The sequence below is a fragment of the Meles meles genome, chromosome 2, assembly GCF_922984935.1.
Source record: "Meles meles chromosome 2, mMelMel3.1 paternal haplotype, whole genome shotgun sequence".
In the NCBI taxonomy this organism is placed as follows: domain Eukaryota; kingdom Metazoa; phylum Chordata; class Mammalia; order Carnivora; family Mustelidae; genus Meles; species Meles meles.
Genome location: NC_060067.1, coordinates 24,174,152 through 24,195,273, shown reverse-complemented (window position 1 = coordinate 24,195,273; position 21,122 = coordinate 24,174,152). Strand labels below are relative to the sequence as shown.

At 38.2% G+C, this 21,122-nt stretch overlaps 1 protein-coding gene across 1 annotated transcript; it reads left to right on the top strand.

Annotated features, from left to right (window-relative positions):
- The first annotated feature begins 1,513 nt into the window (after window positions 1-1,513).
- EXOC1L (exocyst complex component 1 like) lies at window positions 1,514-17,978 on the top strand. Its single transcript, XM_045989615.1, has 3 exons — window positions 1,514-1,634; window positions 10,749-10,879; window positions 17,712-17,978. The coding sequence occupies exons 1-3, from the start codon at window positions 1,514-1,516 to the stop codon at window positions 17,976-17,978; spliced, it is 519 nt and encodes a 172-aa protein (XP_045845571.1).
- The last annotated feature ends 3,144 nt before the right edge of the window (window positions 17,979-21,122 follow it).

Below are 21,122 nucleotides of genomic sequence, written 5' to 3'. Positions count from 1 at the left end.
CCTGACCCCGTCTTCCTCTCCTTGGAGCTAAACGACAACAGCCTAAGAACAAAAAGCCAACAGCTGAGGTCTGGAAGAATCAAAGCACTTAGGACCCTCATCTCTGAGCCCTGAGCTAATCTTGAAACTGTCTCCTTGCAGACCTTTCATTATGAGAGTTTGAAGTCTTTCCTCCATACAACTTTATGTCACGTGTTCTGTTACTTGCAGCTGAGTGCAGCCTGAATGATCACTGGTTTATTTCTTTATTTTCACTTTACCCCTCTAAGCTCTACAGGAGCAAGGAATTGACCTATCTTTTTCACTGTGTATTCCCTGGCACAAAAATCAACCCTTGAGAAATATTTGTTGAATGAATGAATGAATGCCCCCCAAATCTCTACTTCTACAGAGTATAGTCCAAAGGATTAATCTGGCATTCAAGGCCCTTTCTGATCTGGCCCCAGTCTACCTTTCCAGTCTTATCTTTTACTTTTCACACATGCTACCACTCAGGAAAACAGACTACTTCCTCTCCTCCCAAAGGCCCCAGAAGCTTTCTGATGAAGGCCTTTGGATCACAAATTCTGTCCGTGGAATAGGCTCCTTCCCTCCCTTCTCCCCCTCCCCCCCACAACTGGATACTTTTCACTCATTCTTCAAGCTCCAGAGAAACCTTCTCCTACAGCACTTCCTCTGGTACTTTTCAGGTTCAAATATCTTCTCCGTTCTTTCCGTTTTCTTTTGCGCCATGTATCACTTTCAAACACTCACGCTAATTATTATGGTGTACTCCTCTCTATCAGATTATAAACTCCTTGGGGATAGAAGACTCACCCTCCCAAGAAACAAATAGCAAGATTTGCCCTGGTAGAGACCTACTACATTTTTTCTTTGTGAGTAGGAGCAGAAACAACATCAAAGGGAGCCCATTTAAACAATAATTCGGACCCAGGAATTGGTGCTGGCTTTCACAGAAGCAAAGGTCTGATGAGGGGAAAGAAGGAGGGCAAGAGACTTGTTGGAAGTGTCACGAGCGAGCTGTCTCCGGCCAATGATAGCGAAGTTCTTAATGGAAGATGATCCCAATCAATAGAACCAGACAGCTGATTTATGTAATGGAATCAAGCCGAAGCAGTGGTCTTCCTCTGCAGAGCGGCGCGAAAGGGAAAAGGCTATAGACTAGAATAACCCAGGGACTCCACAAGTAGAGCTGCCGGTGTTCAGAATTGTGTTCCCCATCAGCAAACCACAGGAGAGCTCCAGAGAGCAGCCTGCTTGAGCCTGGATGCTGAGGAGTGACGGTGGGGCGGGTGTTGCCGCCGCCTTTTTGGCCGCAGCCACTGGGCACGCAGCGCAGTGAGGGGTCTGACCGCGCGCGCTGACCGCTCTGCGGAGCCGGGGGCCGGCTGCGAATGAGAAGTTAAAGGGAGCGAGGGCTGGGAGGCGCGAACCCCAGCAAGAAATCTAGGGAGCAAAAGGCGAGCGAGGGTGATCTTGAGCCAAGACATCAGGCCAAGTGGACTTGGAGGAAATGTCATCATTGGTAAAGGAGGACTTGGAGAAGAAACTGTTTAAGCCACTCTCGCAGCATCTGTACGAGTTTATTGAAATCGAGTTCTCGGTCCAGGACAGGTATTACCTCTGCGTGTCAGGTAATCTGTTCTTTCTCTTATCACTTCGAAATGTAAATACCTCCCAGAGGCGTGGGTGGTGAAAGGACAGGTTTGCATTTGTTTTCCGCTAGAACAGCACGTGTATCTTCTGGTGATAAGAGCTTAACCCTGCCAAGTTTAGGAATTTGGATACCACAAGATTTTATTTTCAGTGCTAAAATGGAAGACAGAAAAATAGTATCGTAGTAAGAAATATCTTGGTTGATCGTTCAGAATGAAGCCAGGTATGTATTTTCCTGCTTGGATTATTTTGTCTCCAATCTTTTATTTAATTTTACTTGCATGGTATGCAGTCTTAACGTGTAAGAGCTCATTTTAAAAAATTCAACAGAGAGCTTTCTGTATATTTTTTAATGCACTGGAGAATTGAGTTATACAGCTCTATTTCCAACCAGCCTGGACAACTAGGAGGTGCTCCTTTTTCAGGAGCCAGAAAGGAGAAAAAAAGACCTTAGATTTTCTTCTAAGGGCTTTTTTAGATTTCCTGGGGGCTTATTTTGAAAAGAGAAATGATCCTCTAAAAATTATTTCTCTTCTAGGAAGTGTGCTCACAGAAACAATACTTTAATTGTAGAAATTAGTTCATGAAGATGGAACTTTAAGGATAAGGTTCTGCTCTCTAAACTACTTAACTAAAATACAGATTTTCCCTCATATTCTTAAAATTCACAAAAACTGTCCATACGTGGGAATAGGCTTTTGCGCTTAATTATGATTTGTCTAACCTGCCATATTTGTGAGTTAAGGCGGAAATGTTTGTGCCATTATTGAATTTAGTATATAGCATTCCCTTTTCCCAACCCATGCCTTTTACTACTTCTGAGGAGCTTAGGAGGAAAGAGCTCAGAAACGCTAAGTATTCATTGTGGATTTTCTTTTTTAAGGCACACCTCAGCATTTTCAGAAAACAACGTATAATTCTCTTTCTGATAATTGCCTCAGAAGGACTCTCTAAAGTTGTCAAGTTGGAGTACTACAGGGAAAGTAGAACAGCTTTCAATGAAGTGCTAAGAATTTTTAAAAATTCTATCATTCTTAATAAGAACAATATTTACTCAATAATAGTCTTATTAATATTTATCTAACACTTTATCTAGCATGTGTTGCTATATAAATACAGAGTAAGAGGTCTTGGCATATCAGCAAGGTAAAAAACTTAATTGGCCAGGAAAAAGAAATCAAATTGTGGAAAAAATTCAAATGAAATAATTTTAGAAAATATATTGTATCTTAACCACAAAATTACTGTATTTTTTAGTATTTTGACTTAATATATTAAAGAAGATGTTTATTCCAACATTAATATTTAATCATTTTATTCCTATGATGATCCTCTTTATAAAGTTGATTACTTATCATGTAACAGTATATAAATATTTTTAAAGAAAACTTATAAAAATAAAATAATCTGAACAATACATATATCTAACTTACCAAATATAATTTAATTCTTCTCTCTAATCATATAAATAACTAAACTTGTCCTATCTGACATGAAAAAAAAAAAATTAAACCTTCAGAAATGAATAATGTCTTTTTTTCTGTTGTTCTTAAGTTCTAAGGAAGATGCTATGGACTGGGGTTATCTGCTATCTTTTTTCATAAATGACCTGAATCCTTTTAACAAGGATCAGAAGGTCAAGAGGTTAACATTCATAACGTGTGAAGACAACCTCTTTAGGGTTCAATTTTCTCCTCTGGAAAATGACCAAGTAGTGTAGATGATGACTTTCATTAGTAAAATTCAAGGATTCTCTTCTGTAAGAAGTAAGGAAGGAAAAAAGAACCAAAAAAACAACAACAAAACAGAACAAGGTCTTCTCAGATGTGAAGAGAAAGCAAGATTGTGATATTTCAGATAAAAGTTAACTTTGTAAGTCATAATTATTCCCAATTTTTCATAGCTCTTCTCTATATTGTATCCATTAGTTTGAGAGCACTTTGACTAAATGTAACATCTCTTTATGACCCTTTCAAATACATTCAGGCAGAATGGTAATTGAAAATGAAGTCAGTGTGATGATTGATGGTCTTTAATCTTTGATCATGCTTTACTCAGAAGATTTCTAATGATGTGAATCAAACAGGTCATATCACAGTTATTGAGGCAAGTAACTCCAAATTTTGAATGTTGGCCACCTTCACAGAATAGAGGCTCATAGTTATAATTTTCTCTTTATATCCTACAGTCTAGCAGTTCTAAATTTGTAAGAACTGAAGACAAGACTAACTGAACTCCACCAGACATTTTTCAAACTAAAGAAGAAATGTTTAGATAAGTTACATTTTCTACTTATCTAATCAGAATCTGTCTTTTGCAGAGGTCTCACAACCAGATGATTGGGATGTACTGTTATCTTTTTTTTTTTTTAAGATTTATTTATTTATTTACTTATTTATTTGACAGACAGAGATCACAAGTAGGCAGAGAAGCAGGCAGAGAGAAAGGGGGAAGCAGGCTTGCGGGGCTCGATCCCAGGACCTTGGGACCATGACCCGAGCCGAAGGCAGAGGCTTTAACCCACTGAGCCACCCAGGCACTCCAGGATGTACTGTTATCTTGATACTTCACCTGATTCATGTCAAGAATCAGATGCCAAAAACCTAATCTCCTCCATATTTTGCTAGGATTTACATTGAGGATTTCCTGGCACCTCAGTCTCCTTCCAACTCAGAGTTTGCATGGTCATTTCTCCTTAAGATTAGCTTCCCCTAGCCTAGAGCATCGTTATCCCTGTCAGCTAAAAGCAGAATGTTCTTACAGAAGACAAAGGAGCCCTACTTTATGCGGGCACTAGAAAGGTATAAGTCACTTGTGCAATGATGAGTGCAAATGAATTAAAGAAATTCTGAAGGGCTTGAAATAGTATATGCAGCATTCACCATAACCGAATAGGAAGTAGCAAGGCATGGTAGAATGGACCCTGGGATGCTTGCAATCAGACAGGTCTGGTATAAAACCCGACTCTACTTTGTCCACCTGCCAGCTGTGAAATTTGGGGCAAATAATTAACCTCTCTGGCCTCAGTGTTGGTATCTCTAAAATGAAAATAGTGACACCTACATTTGCACATAGTTTTCTCCTGTAAAAGCCTAACTAGGAGAAAAACAAACATGATAAATTATGTTCCAAATAAATAAAATAGAAAGTAGGGTTATATTTTTTAAATGCACAGAAAAATATATTTACTGTGAAAACATGCTGAAATATATTTGTGTAAATAGTATATACTATAAACATTTATAATAGAATAAAATAGACATAAAACATACATAAGTATTATACTTAATATATAATGAAAATTGAAATACAGTATAAATTTTATAAATATAAATTATATACATATTCAGAAAAAGATTATTTTAAGTATTCTCATCTATTTAGAAAAACATTTTTCACTTATAAATGTTAATTTTAAAATAAATGACATTGTCTAGAATTAGGCAAACCGTATGTATAAATTATCCATACATATTATATTTTAATGTCAGAACAGAATTTCTCTGTGAACCAGGGAATCTGACAATTTTGTCAAACCATTTGCAATAAGAATGGTAACAATAAGAGTGTTAAATAAGAATAAATTAACAAGAAAAATAAAATATTAGAGACTGGGTGCCTTATAAACAACAAATATTATTTCTCAGTTTTGGAAACTGGGAAGTCCAAGATCATGCCATCAGTAGACTCAGTGTCTGGTGAAGACCACTTCCTCAGAGACCATCATCTTCCTGTAACCTTACATGGTAGAAAGGGCAAGGGATTTCTCTGGAGTCTTTTCATAAAGGTACTAATGCCATATCACCTCCCAATGTCTCCACCTCCTAATACGTCACCATGGGGGTTAGGATTTCAAAAATGAATTTTGGGAGGACAGAAACATTCAATCTATAGTGCTCAGTAAGCCCCCAAAATTATTTTATAAAAATATTTCTAGAAAAAAATGATTTGAAATTGCTTTTTAAATGAAATCAATAATAGCATTCTCAATGACCCCAAGACATCATTGATACATTGAAACATTTTCACTGAAACTTCCTATCTTTGATATCTTGTGGTGTTTTTATAAAATTTATTTTTATTATTTAATTTCAATGATGGAAACAATTATGTAACACTAGGATTGTAAAATAGCATCCATTTGTTTATTTAAAACATTTCTGTATGACTTATTTGTGAGCTATTTTTTCCTCTACTCTGCAAAATTGTATTGGTTCAATTAGCCAACCTTCTTTCCATTTAGTCTTAAGAATTACAGTGACTGTTTTATTATGGTAATAGAGACAGTTATTAATGAATATTTCTTTTGTAATTAAAAGTGAAAATAAATGTTTGGTGTGACATTAAGTTCATAATTCTGAAAATGCTAACTAAACTATTAATATTGGAGCAGTTTATTTTGAAGTTCCCTGAGTCTATAGATATGACTCACTAAGTCATAGTTGTATAATGACACCTTCTGACGTCACTGAAACCAACTCTCTAACACGTGGACTATATAAACACATTTCTGTTTTAAAACAATGTGGTAAGTTTCCACTTTGCCACTGCATTAATGTGGATATGGCCGTTTAATTTCAGCTGTAAGCAGATCCCAAGCATGGAAATTAGGGATTGGGTCCGCTCCAGCATGAGTAGACTTCTTTGACTCTTGGCTAAAGACAATACTTGGAGCCTCCTTGACTCCAGAGGAGGCTACTTTTGCCAAATTGAAGAGTCTGCACTGTGTCTGTGCTGCATCATTGCCTCAATGGTTGGCTTTTATTTTATTTTATTTTATTATTATTTTTTAAAGATTTTATTTATTCATTTGTTAGAGAGAGAGAGATCACAAGTAGGCAGAGAGGCAGACAGAGGCAGAGGGAGAAGCAGGCTCCCCGCCGAGTAAGGAGCCTGATATGGGACTCGATCCCAGGACGCCGGGATCATGACCTGAGCCGAAGGCAGCAGCCCAACCAACTGAGCCACCCAGGCGTCCCAATGGTTGGCTTTTAAAGTGTGCTTGTTTTGTTTTTTGTTTTCTGTGTGTGTGTGTGTGTGTGTGTGTGTGCACGCGCGCGCTTGTTTTCTTAATTTGGTGTTAGTGAGACAGTAACCATTAATGTGAGACAGTAACCATTAACGTAAGAAAACTTGAGAAAACTTGATAACTGGTAGGTCCTATCTCCTTAATGTCTCTTTCCATCCTTTATAGAACTGCTCAAGAAAACTTTCTAGAATTTAAAGCTCAGCCTATCATTTAAAATCCTTCAGCAACAACCCTTCTCCCAAGACTCCTCCATACACATAGAGCTTTTCGGATAGCATTTCAACTCCTAAGCCTAGCATTCCAGACCCTTGAAGAACTACCTCCTGCCTTCCTTGGTTCCTACCACCTACCCACCCTCACACTTCATGCCAACAATACCAAATATCTATCATGACTCAAAAGGGTCAAGTACTTCACGCTTTTGTACGCATGCTGTTCCAGAAGTCCCTCTACTCCTTTCTTTATTCTGCCAACTCCCACTGCCCTTTATAACTCAGATGACCCTCTTCAAGAAGATCTCCCTAACCCCACCAGTCGGGCAAAAATGTCCCTTCTTCATTCTCCTCTGTTACCCTGTCTGTGCTTCCCTCATTCATGGTACTGTGATCACCGGTGTTCTTTCAGAGCTTCCTGAGCTCTGTGAGAGCAAGAATGGTGCCTTATGGGAATTCATTATTTTCATGCCTGCCACAGGGCCTTATACAAAAGGGGAACTCAAATATTTATCAAATTAATGAAATGAATTATTGAGCCTACAGGCAATCAGCCAACTATCAGAACATGTAGATGAGGCAGTGGAATTCACTTCAAATTACATTTTCACATACTATTCAGTTATTTCCCCCCAGACCCATCCTCTCCCACACCCTAAGTAGCGAGTGAGACAGCAAGCCAGAACAAGAACATTGTCCTTTTTCCTGAGGTAGAGGCTTCGCCTGAGCAGACACAGCTGCCTCCTGATGGAAGGAACTGTCTCCAAGATCTTGTCTTTATTAAGCCCATGAACATCAATTCTGCCTCCACTTCCACATGCCATCCTAACGGTTTCCTTTCTAATCCCAAAGCTAACATCCAGACCAATGGAAATAGACCTTTCTTAGAGCTGGAGAAATGTACAGAGGCAGAAACCCACCAATTTTTGGAGGCTCACAGACTCTGAGTCGGTTTGTTGATACCTCGTTAAAATCTTCAGTTCTGGATCGTCTCAAGGACATGCTCTTCAATCACTCCCTTCATCCCCCAGAACACACGATCCTTCCTCTTCCAACTCGTGGAAAATGTGATCTAAATTATAGGCTTTAGTCTCCTCCTGTTTCTTGATTTAATCCTACCTAATCCAGGAACTGGCACACAGTATGTACTCAGTATCAGTTCGTGCATGAAGGAGTCTTCTGCAAATTGTTCTGCTCTCACCATTCCCGAGAAACTGACCTCAGGAAAGAAATCAATGATATTTCCCAAGTCAGATTCGGTGCCAGGTCTGAACTCAGCCTTACCCAACAAAGTGACTTCATGGGATGGTCTCCAATTTTTTAAATCCTCTGTCCTCTTGATTTCCACAGCATCGCATTATTGGGCTTGTCTCTTCCCATGGCACCTTCTCAGACCTCTCTACTGGTACCTTTTTCTTCTCTGCTCTGTCTCACTTCTTTCCTGTGCTCTTTTCCCTCTAAACTTGGTCTTGGAAATCTGTCCACACAGAAAAATCCCAAGCCCCTATCTCCACCCCTAAACTACAAACTTCCATCTCCTTCTCTTCTGAGATTGCTTATGGACACCTTTTCTGAATGTCAAAAACTAAACTCATTATTCTGCCCAGGCAGCTCACTGTCTGTATTCTCCTGTTTAGGTTTCCATCCAGTGTTGTCAATGCCTCATTTGAAATCTTACTTACATCTGCCACGTCTATTACACTGCCCACATCCTGTGGCTAGTTTACAACAGCCTCTTAAACCAAAATAAAATACTTTACCTTTTACTGAAAACCAGGCACTATCCTACCTCATTTTTATACTTTACCTTTAGCCTCTACATGCCATGAGTTTGTAGAACTCTGATCTTGCTTTACAACTTGACTGAATGCAGGTTTAATCTCTCTGGACATGAAATAGTTTACTCAGACCACACTGTACAAAGTGGTGTCATGGTTTGGATCCAAACTGTCTAAAGCCAGAACCCACTAAGCCTTTCTGTTCTTCCCCAATGTATCGTGTGCTTCACTGCTCCCTGAAAAATACTCCTTTAACACGGCCCCTCTGTACTAGCTCCATTTCCAAGGAGGAAAGAGACTTATTGAGTATGTATTACTGTATGAGCTTTCACTGAATACCTGACGGAGAGCCTTCTTGGATTTGTCGACCTGCTCAGACTCCCTCCTGTAAAGGACTGAAGTCACTGAGAATTGTTGCCTTAATTTCAGTCTCACTTGCACCTTCAGAGGTTAATTACTCCCTTCACCAGGCCCGAATCTGGAGCCCTCGCTGTCCAGACCAGAATCCCATCCCTTCCACCAGAGGGAGGATTCAGAGATCACAAGTCCTCAGTGGTTTCTATCCCTTTTCAAATCCAGAGGTTTTCAAAACATTTTCACAATCTTCTCAACCTAGTTCACCCTATTGCCCACCCGATCCTCTCTCCAACCAGTCTATCCAGTCCACCTGCTCTAATTCTATTGGTGAGGTTCAGCTTCTATTGTCATCCATTTCCTCATGCTGTCCTTCACCTAGAGATGTTTCCAATATCACCCCTGCCTTCCCAAACAGGACTGAGTTAAATCCTTTCTAAAATTCTATTTTTCCCATAATCCCTTCTTTAACCATCCCAATCCTCAGGATTCCGTTGAATATATTGTCTGCTGCACGTTGTTTATCTACCATGATGATTACATTATCATGTATTGCTTTACACCTTCTTAACCAAGAGGATATGCCAAAGTAGCACTTTCCAGAACCAAAAGAAAGTTCCTTAAAGACAAATTCCAATCTCATTCTTAGGGGACAGAACCAGTTTGCAACTCTCGAAGTGACATCATCCATCTTGAAAGAAGCTTTCAGATATTCAATTCCCACCCCGACCTCTTTATAATATACCTATGTACCATTATATACCATCATTATGTATTTCATGAGACTCACGTATGTTAGAATAGTCCCTTCAACAAACCCATAGTTTCTAGAAGGCAGGGACCATGTCTCATACTTGTATCTCTTTTGGCATCTGTAATAGCTCTATCAGGTAAATAGCAGATACTCAGCAAATACTTCTTTATTAATTCATTGATCATTTTCAATCCAGGAGCTCCAACATCCAATGTGGATTCTTCTGATGTGTTCAGATGAGACCAAAGATTTTAAGTCCAGGAAATTATTTCCCTTATTTTGTTCACATCAAATAAGTAATGATTTTTTTTTTGCATGCTTTTCAAGGTATAGTACTAAAGCTTTTTGTCTTGATGGCACATTTTGAATGCTAAAATCTGGAGACATTCTAAAGAAGATGAAAAATCTCAAATAGCACCAAACAGGCTGCAATGCAAGCACTTCTACATCAAAAATCTCACAGCGACTTTAAAAGAAAGCATGCGGAGTGTTCGTATGGTCACTCTTCAACACTGTATTGCTGTGTGAGCAGAACTGTTTGCTTTCCTGACCTCGCTTTTCATATTGTCATAAATTAAAATTCCAATTTGTTCTGGTAAATACTTTGGCACTGACTCTATGCGAACGCTCTTATTTCCTGCCATGAGTCGAACCCCATTCTCCACCACAAAGCTCATAGCTGAAAGCACATAGCTCAGTGCTCCATCTGACAGACAGTACCACGGCAGTGTGTAATCACAGTTGTAGCAAAAAGTAAGTTCACATATGGAGCAAATTAGGGGGCGTACTCATGAAGGTTCAGATACATCAGGGTTCACCCATGGGGCACAGATATAATGAGGGCTCGAACTTGGTTCTATGAAAAGGAGATACATAAATACTGAAAAGTATAAAAAGTATAACTTGATGAATAATTTATTACCTTCTAAGAGTTTATGTAAACTAAATGTTTTTCTGCCCTCCAGTGACCAAAAATGAAGAAGTAAAAATAATTATGGTGAAACACTACAGAATAGGTTTAGATGAAAAATATGAAGTCACAAAAAAGTGGTCTTTGAACGATCTGCAGATGATTGATGGAAAAGAAGCAGATACCGTAAGTGTTATGTTTTGCAAGGGAGATGTGGGATCAATATGCTAGAAATCTTTATGTTCAATATCCTACTTCGTATTATTCTTGGCATATACTAAGTGTTAAGATGACATAGTGTTCTTAAGTGCTATGGGTTTTTCTGCTGGGATAATCCACTGGATTTTTTTTGTTCCGTTTTTCTGAGTTGAAGTTTGAATTTTTGTCCTTTAAATTTAAAAGCATCTTTCTCAAGGGGTTCTTTTTTTTTTTTAAAGATTTTATTTATTTATTTGACAGACAGAAATCACAAGTAGGCAGAGAGGCAGACGGAGAGAGAGGAGGAAGCAGGCTTCCTGCTGAGAGAGAGAGGAGGAAGCAGGCTTCCTGCTGAGCATCGGGAGAGAGAGGAGGAAGCAGGCTTCCTGCTGAGAGAGAGAGGAGGAAGCAGGCTTCCTGCTGAGCAGCGAGCCCGATGCGGGGCTCGATCCCAGGACCCTGAGATCATGACCTGAGCCGAAAGCAGAGGCTTTAACCCACTGAGCCACCCAGGCGCCCCTCTCAAGGGGTTCTTAACAGGTTAAACATGACCTACCAGTCAATCCTAAAACTTCATATGATGCTTCCACCGTCCCCCTCTCCCACCCCAAGTTCCTCCATTAAATTTTGGGGATTCCTTTCTCATCTTCTTCAAACTGCTGTTCCTTAGCCACTTGAACCTCCAGAAAAAACAGTAATTCCTGGAAATCCTACAACCTTAGAGTTGAAAGCGGGGGAGAGGGTGTATATGCAAATGTTTCCACATGACCACTTAACACGTGATTTTCTCAGTCTTCTCTTGAACTCATCCACTGATGGGGAACGCCTTATCATGTGAGGAAGTCCATTCAACTTCTGAATCACCATACTTTATTTTTAAATTTCCTGCTATGTTTAACCAAAAATCTACTTCACTCCTAACATCTACCCATCAGTCGTGGTTTTGCCATTCAGAGCGATTTAGGAAAAATCCAATCCTTTCACATAGCAGGCTTTCCAATATTTGAAGATGGTTATAATGTTTCCTCAAGTTTTCACTTTTCTAGGTTAAATGTACCCCTTTCATTCTTTAAATAACTTTCATATGAAGATCAAATAAGGTAATATGATGGGACAATACAAATGTTAAGAAGTAGTAGATTTGTTGTGATTTCTTTCTGATGACATTGCTTCAACACCCTCCCTACCCTGTTTTCTCTCCCCTGGAATGCTCCAGCTTTTCAGAATTAAATACAATAGTTTAGAATTGGTGTGACTAGTTTGTATTTCCTTTGTTCTGAATTCTTTATTTCTATTAAACACTTACCTGAAACCTCAGGTCTTTTGTGCCTGAAATACCATTTAACCTGATCTGCCATAGCCTCTATTTACATAGAATAAAATTAAAATTAGGGCTCTTGGTGATCTGGCTCCTTTATTTCTGGTCATTCCCCCTTTAACTGTATATATCCACAGTACTTAACTGCTGATTCTTGAGGTTTAAAATGCCCAGTCACCTCCATCTCTCACCCCATTCCCAGATTCCCCATTGGATAAAGTCCTACTCGTGTTTTCCTTCCCCAAAACCCACATTCCATTTTGCATGTAAGTTACAGACACAATTCTACAAACTGCAATTGTTGGCTTACTCTCTCTCTCTTCTGGATGGAAACCTCCTAAAAAAACTGAGACCATGACTTTTCATCTCTTATCATAGCCTTCTGCCTTGTAGATAGTAAGCATTCAATAAGTATTGGTGGTTTTGTTGGATCAATTTAAATTTTTTTATTCTTTTTTTATTATTATGTTCAATTAGCCAACATATGTACATCATTAATTTTTGATGTAGTGTTGAACAATTCATTAGTTGCATATAACACCCAGTGCTTATCACACATGTGCCCTCCTTAATGCCCATTACCTGGTTATCCCATCCCCCCACCCACCCCTTCCTTCTGTAACCCTCAGTTTGCTTCCTGGAGTCCAGAGTCTCTCATGATTTGTGTCCCTCTCTGATTTCTTCCCATTCAGTTTTCTCTCTCTTCCCCTGTGGTCCTCCACACTATTCCTTATGTTCCACATATAAGTGAAATCATATTATAATTGTCTTTCTCTGCCTGATTTATTTCACTTAGCAAAATCCCCTCCAGTTTTATTCATGGCAGTGCATTTGTTCTTAATCCTAGTGAATACCATATTCTTAGTTTGGCCTATTAGTCCCACCTATCAAATCTTTTAACACCTGATTTTTTTAAATATTCACTGTATTATGATGCAGATTCAATGAACACAACATGTAGGACTTGATTCCAATCAATAATAAAAATGATGAAGCAGGCAGAGCTAAATGCCATCTGGGTAACCTCTTGGTAATTGTTAGGTTACTATTACCATGACTTGTAATACCTATCCCTGATACCATCTCACATTTAGTGAACTCTTATCAGATGCCAGGAACCACATGAAGCTCTTTTTATATGTAATTTCATATAATCATCACAAAACCCCATAGAATTAGAGTCTGTTATTACTTCCAATTTACAGATGAGGAAAACGGAACTCAAAGAGATTAATTGACTTGCCGAAGGTCACAAAACTGTTCAGTGATGGAGTTGGACTTGGCCCAGAAATCTATTAATTTACCTTCTTCGGAATGCTTGTTTAACATCTCTACAAGTTCATATATTCATTCATTCATTCATTCATTTAGAATTTGTGGTATACCAGATTGTGCTAGGCTCTGAAGATACAGTGGTAAAATGGACAGACATAAGCACTTAATTCTACCTTACTTACTTATTTATTTAATTATCTAGTCTGAGTGCCTGAATTTTGCCCTATGATCTTTACTGAAATCAATATATGCTATCTGCTATTATCTTGACATCACCTAGGAATCAATCCTATTTAAAAATTTGGTATGTTTGGCATGACTTCTTGGCCAAAGCATGCTGGATATCATTGCTTTTTTTTTTTTCCTGTACTCACATAACATTTTTCTGATAATATATTCAACCTAAAGTTTCAGACACTTAGAAAATAATTATTATTGCATATCAATATGATGGAATGTCACATGTCATTAAAAATCATATTTCCACAAGAATGGCTCAGAACACAGTTGTTCACCACTTAATAAGCTTTTTTTGTTTGTTTTTGTTTGTTTATTTGTTTTCACCTGAGAGAGAGAGAGAGAGCACAAGTAGGGGGAGAGGCAGACAGAGAGGGAGGAAGCAGACTCCTTGCTGAGCGGGGAGCCTAATGTGGGACTTCATCCCAGTATCTGGAGACCATGACCTGAGCCGAAGGCAGATGCCCAACCATCTGAGCCAAATTTTAATAAGTTTTTTAAAAGTTAGTCAAATACAAAATTTTTCTTTACTATTATCTCATTTTGCATATTTAGAATACTTCATATTATTGAAAACTGAAATCTGAAACTTAAATTCAATTACAAAAAAATACATACAGGTATATATATTTATGCATGTATATGTATGGATGAAAGAAATAAGTATTTTAACAATAATTACCTCTGTGTGACAGGATTACATATTTTTTAAAAGATTTTATTTATTTATTTGACAGAGAGAGAGAGATCACAAGTAGGCAGAGAGGCAGGCGGGGGGTGGGGGCGGGGAGCAGGCTCCCTGCTGTGCAGAGAGCCCAATGTGGGGCTGGATCCCAGGACCCTAAGATCATGACCAGAGCTGAAGACAGAGGCTTAACCCACTGAGCCACCCAGGCACCGTAGGATTGCATATTTTTTAACTATTATTTCTTCTTTACACTTCCATGTACTTATCAAAATTTCTATACTGCATTGAATTTTATCAGAAATCAGTATCAAGGGGCTCCTGGGTAGCTCAGTTGGTTAAGCATCTGACTCTTGATTTCAGCTCAGGTTATGATCTCACGGTGTGAGATTGAGCCCTGCATCAGGCTCTGCACTGAGTGTGGAGCCTACTTAAGATTCTCTCTCTCCTTCTCCCTCTCCCCCCTCCACCCCCACTCATGCTGTCTCTCACACTCTCTCTTACTGTGCTGTTTAATAAATTTAAAACATATTTTAAAAAAAATCGATGTCAAGTTCACTAATCTAGTTTCATGACTTAACCGTCTCTGTCTCTTTTTGGGGTCATTTTTCTTTTCTTATTTTTCTCTCAAGTTCTCAAATATTACTGGTGTCGTAATTATTTTCTACAAGCTTGGTCAGTGCCTAAGGTTGTATTCAGCAAGGCTGTCAACATAGATTCCCTGGAAACAGCTCGCTATGGTCTATTTTTTCCTTACCTTCCTGGCCTTGATTCCATCCCAACCTTGTTGGTTCTTCCCTTTCCCGTCGAAGATCATCATCCCTTTCCCGTCGAAGATCATCATCCCTTTCCCGTCGAAGATAGTGAACTAGATACAGAAGAAAAGTTGAGTATTTCTAATTTTCTCATCTGAAACTTTAGGACCTAAAATACTAAACTGCCAGAAAAAACAAAACAAAACAAACAAACAAAAAACACCTTATCATATCCAAAGAGCATTTCTTTCAAAGATTTGTTTTCTGTGGATGAAATGAAAATATCCCAGATGTTCTGGGAATTTCTGTGTCTCCTCTCTTTTGGAATTGAATCCTCAGAAGTCAGCACTTATTATATTTTTCTCAACAACAACGATATGGCTTTAAATAGAACAGTTTTGAGCCAGAGAGTTGTCAACTTTAAAGTGAAATGGAATTGAAATTGAAGTCAATCTATAAAGCAGAAATCAGAAGTACTGGGGATTTGGAGAGTGATGTGGTATACCAGGAGGACGGGTGGTGTAACAAAACATTGGGCTGGGTTGATTGAGATCTTGGTTCTTATCCTGACTCTACCAACAACTACATGTGTGACCTGGGCTCCACCTCTCTGGAAACTATCATCCCAGCCATAAACAAGAGGTCACTGAGTGATCCATGAGATCCCCTTCTAGCTCTAGGATTCTAAGGGAAGAAAGAACAAGAGAAGAGAGAGAAAGAGTGGGAGGGAGGTACTTGTATTCCATGTGCATGCCTCCTCAGGCTTCAGTTATTAGGCTAAAGGAGAAAAGTAATCTCTGAGTATCTCAAAGGCGTAATGGATATTATCTACAGGATAAGGAACAAATGTTCTGGTGAGAAAACTATATAAAGAGCATGATTAGTATGGTGATGGAATGGGTGTGATTTCCTTTTATTGGGATTTCCTGCAGAAGTGTCTTTCAAGCTGAAATTATGACAGCCAGGAAACTTTTTGCAAGGTGTGGCTCAAGGGAACACTGTGTTTAAAAATCACATCACTTTTGTACAATCTTGTTTGAAAGCATTGGGTTGTTTTTTTTTTTAATTTAATGGTAGGAAGCAAAGTAGCATTTACACCAGTATCACAATCTATGGGGGAAGATTGAGGGGAAAAGAGCTATTATTTATTACACTCTACACATGCAGTCTTTATAATTAATCTCACGTAAATGTCATAGTAACCTTTTCTAAAATGAGGAGAAAAGTGAAGGTCAGATCAGGTAAGTACTTTGCCCATGGTAACATCAGAGATTTGAAATGGTTATCTAACTTCAAAACTCATGTTCTTTCCCTGCCTCCCACGAGAATTTTCCTATTTAAAAGAGAAATTGCAAATGCATAAGCTATTTCTGTATGATGTTTACACACTACATGGTAACAAATTATTAATAGTCTGGTTTGGTCTCTCTCTACCTCCTTGTCATTTAGGGCAACATTTACTCCTCTTGTCTTTTTATAGAACTACTTCTGATCAGTTCAACACACATTTGTTGAGAACTTAGTAGTGGCCATGTATAAGCACTAGGAACACAGAGATAAATAATTAAAAACCTCTGACCTCAAAAAGAGTTGGGGGTTAGACAGTTAATGAATGTGGAAGCATTTTGTAATGGAAAAGCATTTTATAATTGCAAGGCATTGTTGTTACTGCTCTTAGTAACAACAGTGATTATTTTAACATATAGGACCTAGATGAGGTTCGGTGTCCACTTTTTCTCAGAACACCTCCTCTAGATGTGTAGCAGCAGCCAGGAGCAATCAATAGAGGCAGTCTTAAGTAATTTGACAGTTTCAGTCAAATGATTTAATGATCCCAGCTATTAACTTCAAAGATAATTCCTTGCTATTAACTTCAAAGTCAGCAAGCTGGTGGTCTGTAGCATGGCAAAACTAACCTTGCCATCTTATATTACCCCCTTCTACCACTGGAATACACAAGGAGCCAATCTCCTAATAAAGGAAAGGAGAAATCTTTTCCCCTTTCCCGAAGTCTGTAAGGGGGATTAGTCTCTTTTTCCACCCCTACTTATCCTCTCAAACTTACTACTGTGGGAAGACTTGGTAACTATGCATCTTGAGACATGTTTTATTTGAATAATTGAAAAATCACAGAGGCTTCTGAAAATAATCTTCCATATTATTGTTCTTTTTTTTTAAGATTTTATTTATTTATTTGACAGACAGAGATCACAAGTAGGCAGAGAGGCAGGCAGAGAGAGAAGGGAAAGCAGGCTCACTGTTGAGCAGAGAGCCCGATGTGGGGCTCGATCCCAGGACCCTGGGATCATGACCTGAGCCGAAGGCAGAGGCTTTAACCCACTGAGCCACCCAGGCACCCCTATTGTTCTCTTTAGAAGCAATATGTTCAAACCAGATAGCTTTAGAAAGCTCATTTGTAGATTTTAGGAATATGTTTGATACTGACACTTTAGGATCAATAAGCATATGTAAGAGAATATGAGAGAATCCCCAGGAAATCTAGCTACTTTCCTGGCTACCAGCTAAATCATGTCTCTCTTTTTCTTCTAGGACAATCCATTTTTTGATCTGCATTTCAAGAAAGTGTACAGCTTGGAAGCGTACAGTTGTGCTTCTAAATATGCCTTTGCTCGAACTGTAAATAAGCTGAATCATGCGTATCTTAAGAAGGACTTACAGATTGTGAACTTTGATTCTACTTACATTAATGATGATTCCATTTGGTCCTCCAACAACAAGGATTGCTTGGTTCTCATGAGAATATGCTTTTATGCTTTCAATCTAGTGTGCTTGTCCCTGTGTCCCCTGCCACTCTGAAGATGTATACCATATTCCTCTATCAGTGTTCTATGAAAATGGTTCCCTAGGTAAATATCGATAGTTGTGATTTTGTTTTTTCCCCTTCATCAGTGACTCTTATTTATATGAAAATAAAATGATGCTTTTTGAATGCAGTGAATTTTGTTTTGATGCAATTATTCAACATTTGGGACTTTTCCCTGTGTGTTTCTTAGTAACTTTGGAAGGAGCTGGATGGTTTTGCCCACCTTTGTATTCTGCTAAAAAGTATCAAGAAGTATCTTGAAAGGCCTCAACAAATGGAAAGACATCCGTGTTCATGGATCGGAAGAATTAATATCATCAAGATGTCTGTACTACCCAAAGCACTCTGCAGATTCAATGCAATCGCTATTAAAATTCCAAAAACACTTTTAGCAGAACTGGAAAAGGCGATCCTCAGAATCATATGGAATTGCAAGGGGGTCTGAACAGCCAAACAATCTTGAAACAAAAGTACAAAGCTGAAGACTCATATCTCCCAGTTTCAAAACTTACTACAAAACTACAGTAATCAAAACAGTGTGGTACTGGCATAAAGATTAGCCATATACACCAATGGGATAGAATTGAGAGTTCAGAAATAAATCCAAACATCTGCTGATCAACTGATTTTTGACAGGGGTGCCAAGTTCATTCAAAGAGGAAAGAATAATCTCTTCACCAAATGGGGCTGGGACAACTGGATAACCCCAAGTAAAGGAATGAAGCCCCTATCTTACACCATATATAAAAATCAACTTAAAATGGGTTAAAGACTTAAATGTAAGCCCTGACACCATAAAATTCCTAGGAGAAAATATAGTGGTAAACCTTTAGAACCTTGGATTTGGCAACAGAGTCTTATGAAATCCAAAGTATGGGCAACAAAAGAAAAAATAGATTAGACTTCATCAAAACTGCTTTTGTATCAAAGGACAGTATCAAGAAGATGAAAAACAAACCTACAGAGTGGGGAAAAATATTTTCAAGTCATATACCTAAAAAGACAAACAACTGAATTCAAAATGACTCAAGGAGACATTTCTCCAAAGAAGATAAACAATAAGCTCAAGAAAAGATATTCAACATCTTCAGTCACAGGGAAATACAAGTTAAAGCCACAGTGATATACCACTTCACACCTACTAGGATGGCTTTAAAAGCAGAAACAAAACCAGAAAATAACAAGTATTATCCAAGATGTGGAGGATTGGAGCCCTTATATGTTGTTGGTGGGAATGTATAATGGTACAATCACTGCAGAAAACTGTTTCATATTTCCTCAAAAAGCTAAACAATAAATTGCCAAATGACCCAGCAATTCCACTCCTACATGTATACTCAAAGGATTTGAAAGCAGGAGGCTTGAATAGATGTTTGCACACCAATGTTATATATGTGTGTGTGTGTGTGTGTGTGTGTGTGTGTGTGTATATATATATATATAAAATGTTAGTCAGCATATAGTACCAATGTTCTTTGCAGCATTACTCACAACAGCCAAAAGATGGAAACACACCAAGTATCCGTAAACAGATGAATGGAGATGTGGTCTATGCATACAGTGGAATATTTTTTTTTGCTGTAAAAAACAATGATGTTCTGATACTACAATATGGATGAACGTTGGAAATCTGCTAAGTGAAATATCAGACACAAAAGAACAACTAGTATATGATTCTACCTACATGAAATATCTAAAATAGGCAAATCCAGAAAGTAGGTAAGAGGTTATCAGGGGCTGGAAGGAGGCAAAATGGGGAGTTGTTGCTGAGTGGTTACAGAGTTTCTGTTTGGGATGAAGAAAAAGTTTGAAACAGATGGTGGTCATGGCTGCACAACATTGTGGATGCACTTAATACTGCTGAATTTTATATTTACAAAATGGTAAAAAAGGTAAATTTAATGTTATATGTATTTTACCATGATTTAAAAAATAATAATAATGTAACATGCTAAAGTCACTGAATTGTACACTTTAAATGACTGAATTGTATGGCATTTAAATTGTATCTCAATAAAGCTGTTTAAAAAAAAGGACTACATTTAGTCCACTGGAAGTCTTCTAGAAGAAAACATGAATGAATTTTTTTATTTTTTTATAAACTGAGACTTGGAAAAACTGTTTGCTATCCAGAAATCCAGAAATAATGAACAAAAAGGTGATTAATTTGACTATGTAATTATAAGAAGGCTTTACATGAAAAAATATTATAATCAAATACCAAATTACAAAGTTAGAAAAAATGCAAATTATAACAACATACTAATATTATTCACAAATGGAGTTCTCCTGAACTTGAGGGGTTAAAAAGATCAACAATGCTGGGCCCCTTTGTGGCTCAGCTGGTTTAGTGTCAGACTCCTGGTTTTGGCTCAGGTCATGATCTCAGGGTCGTGGGATTGAAGCCCACATCTGGCACCCTGCTTAGTGCACAGTCTGCTTAAGTTTCTCTCTCCCTCTCTCTCTGCCCCTCCCCCATTCTCTTTCTCTCTAAAATAAATAAACCTTCTTTAAAAATTTGCTAAATTTAGCAATTCACTAAAAAAGTAGGAAAAAATTAGGAAATGACAGGAACAGACATTTATTTCATTAAGAAGAACCGCAAATGACACTTAAACATATAAAAAGATGCTTAGGGGCGCCTGGGTGGCTCAGTGGGTTAAGCCTCCACCTTTGGCTCAGGTCATGTTCTCAGGGTCCTGGGATCAAGCCCTGCATCAGGCTCTCTGCTCAGCAGGAGCCTGCTTCCTCCTCTCTCTCGGTCTGCCTCTCTGTCTACTTGTGATCTATCTCTCTCAAATAAATAAATAAAATCTTTAAAAAAGAAAGAAAGAAAGAAAATATGCTTAACATTGCCCATAATAAGAGAAATTTATTTTTTAATTTTTTAAAATATTTTATTTATTTATTTGTCAGAGAGAGAGACAGAGCACAAGCAAGGGGAGTGGAAGATGGAGAAAAAGGCTCTCCACTGAACAAGGATCCCAATTCGGTACTCAATCCCAGGATCCTGAGATCATGACCTGAGTTGAGGGCAGATGCTTAACCGACTGAGCCAGGTGTCCCAGTAAGATAAATTTAATTGAAATCTACAATGTGATCCTGTTTCTCACCTACTAGATGGGCAAAAATCCAAA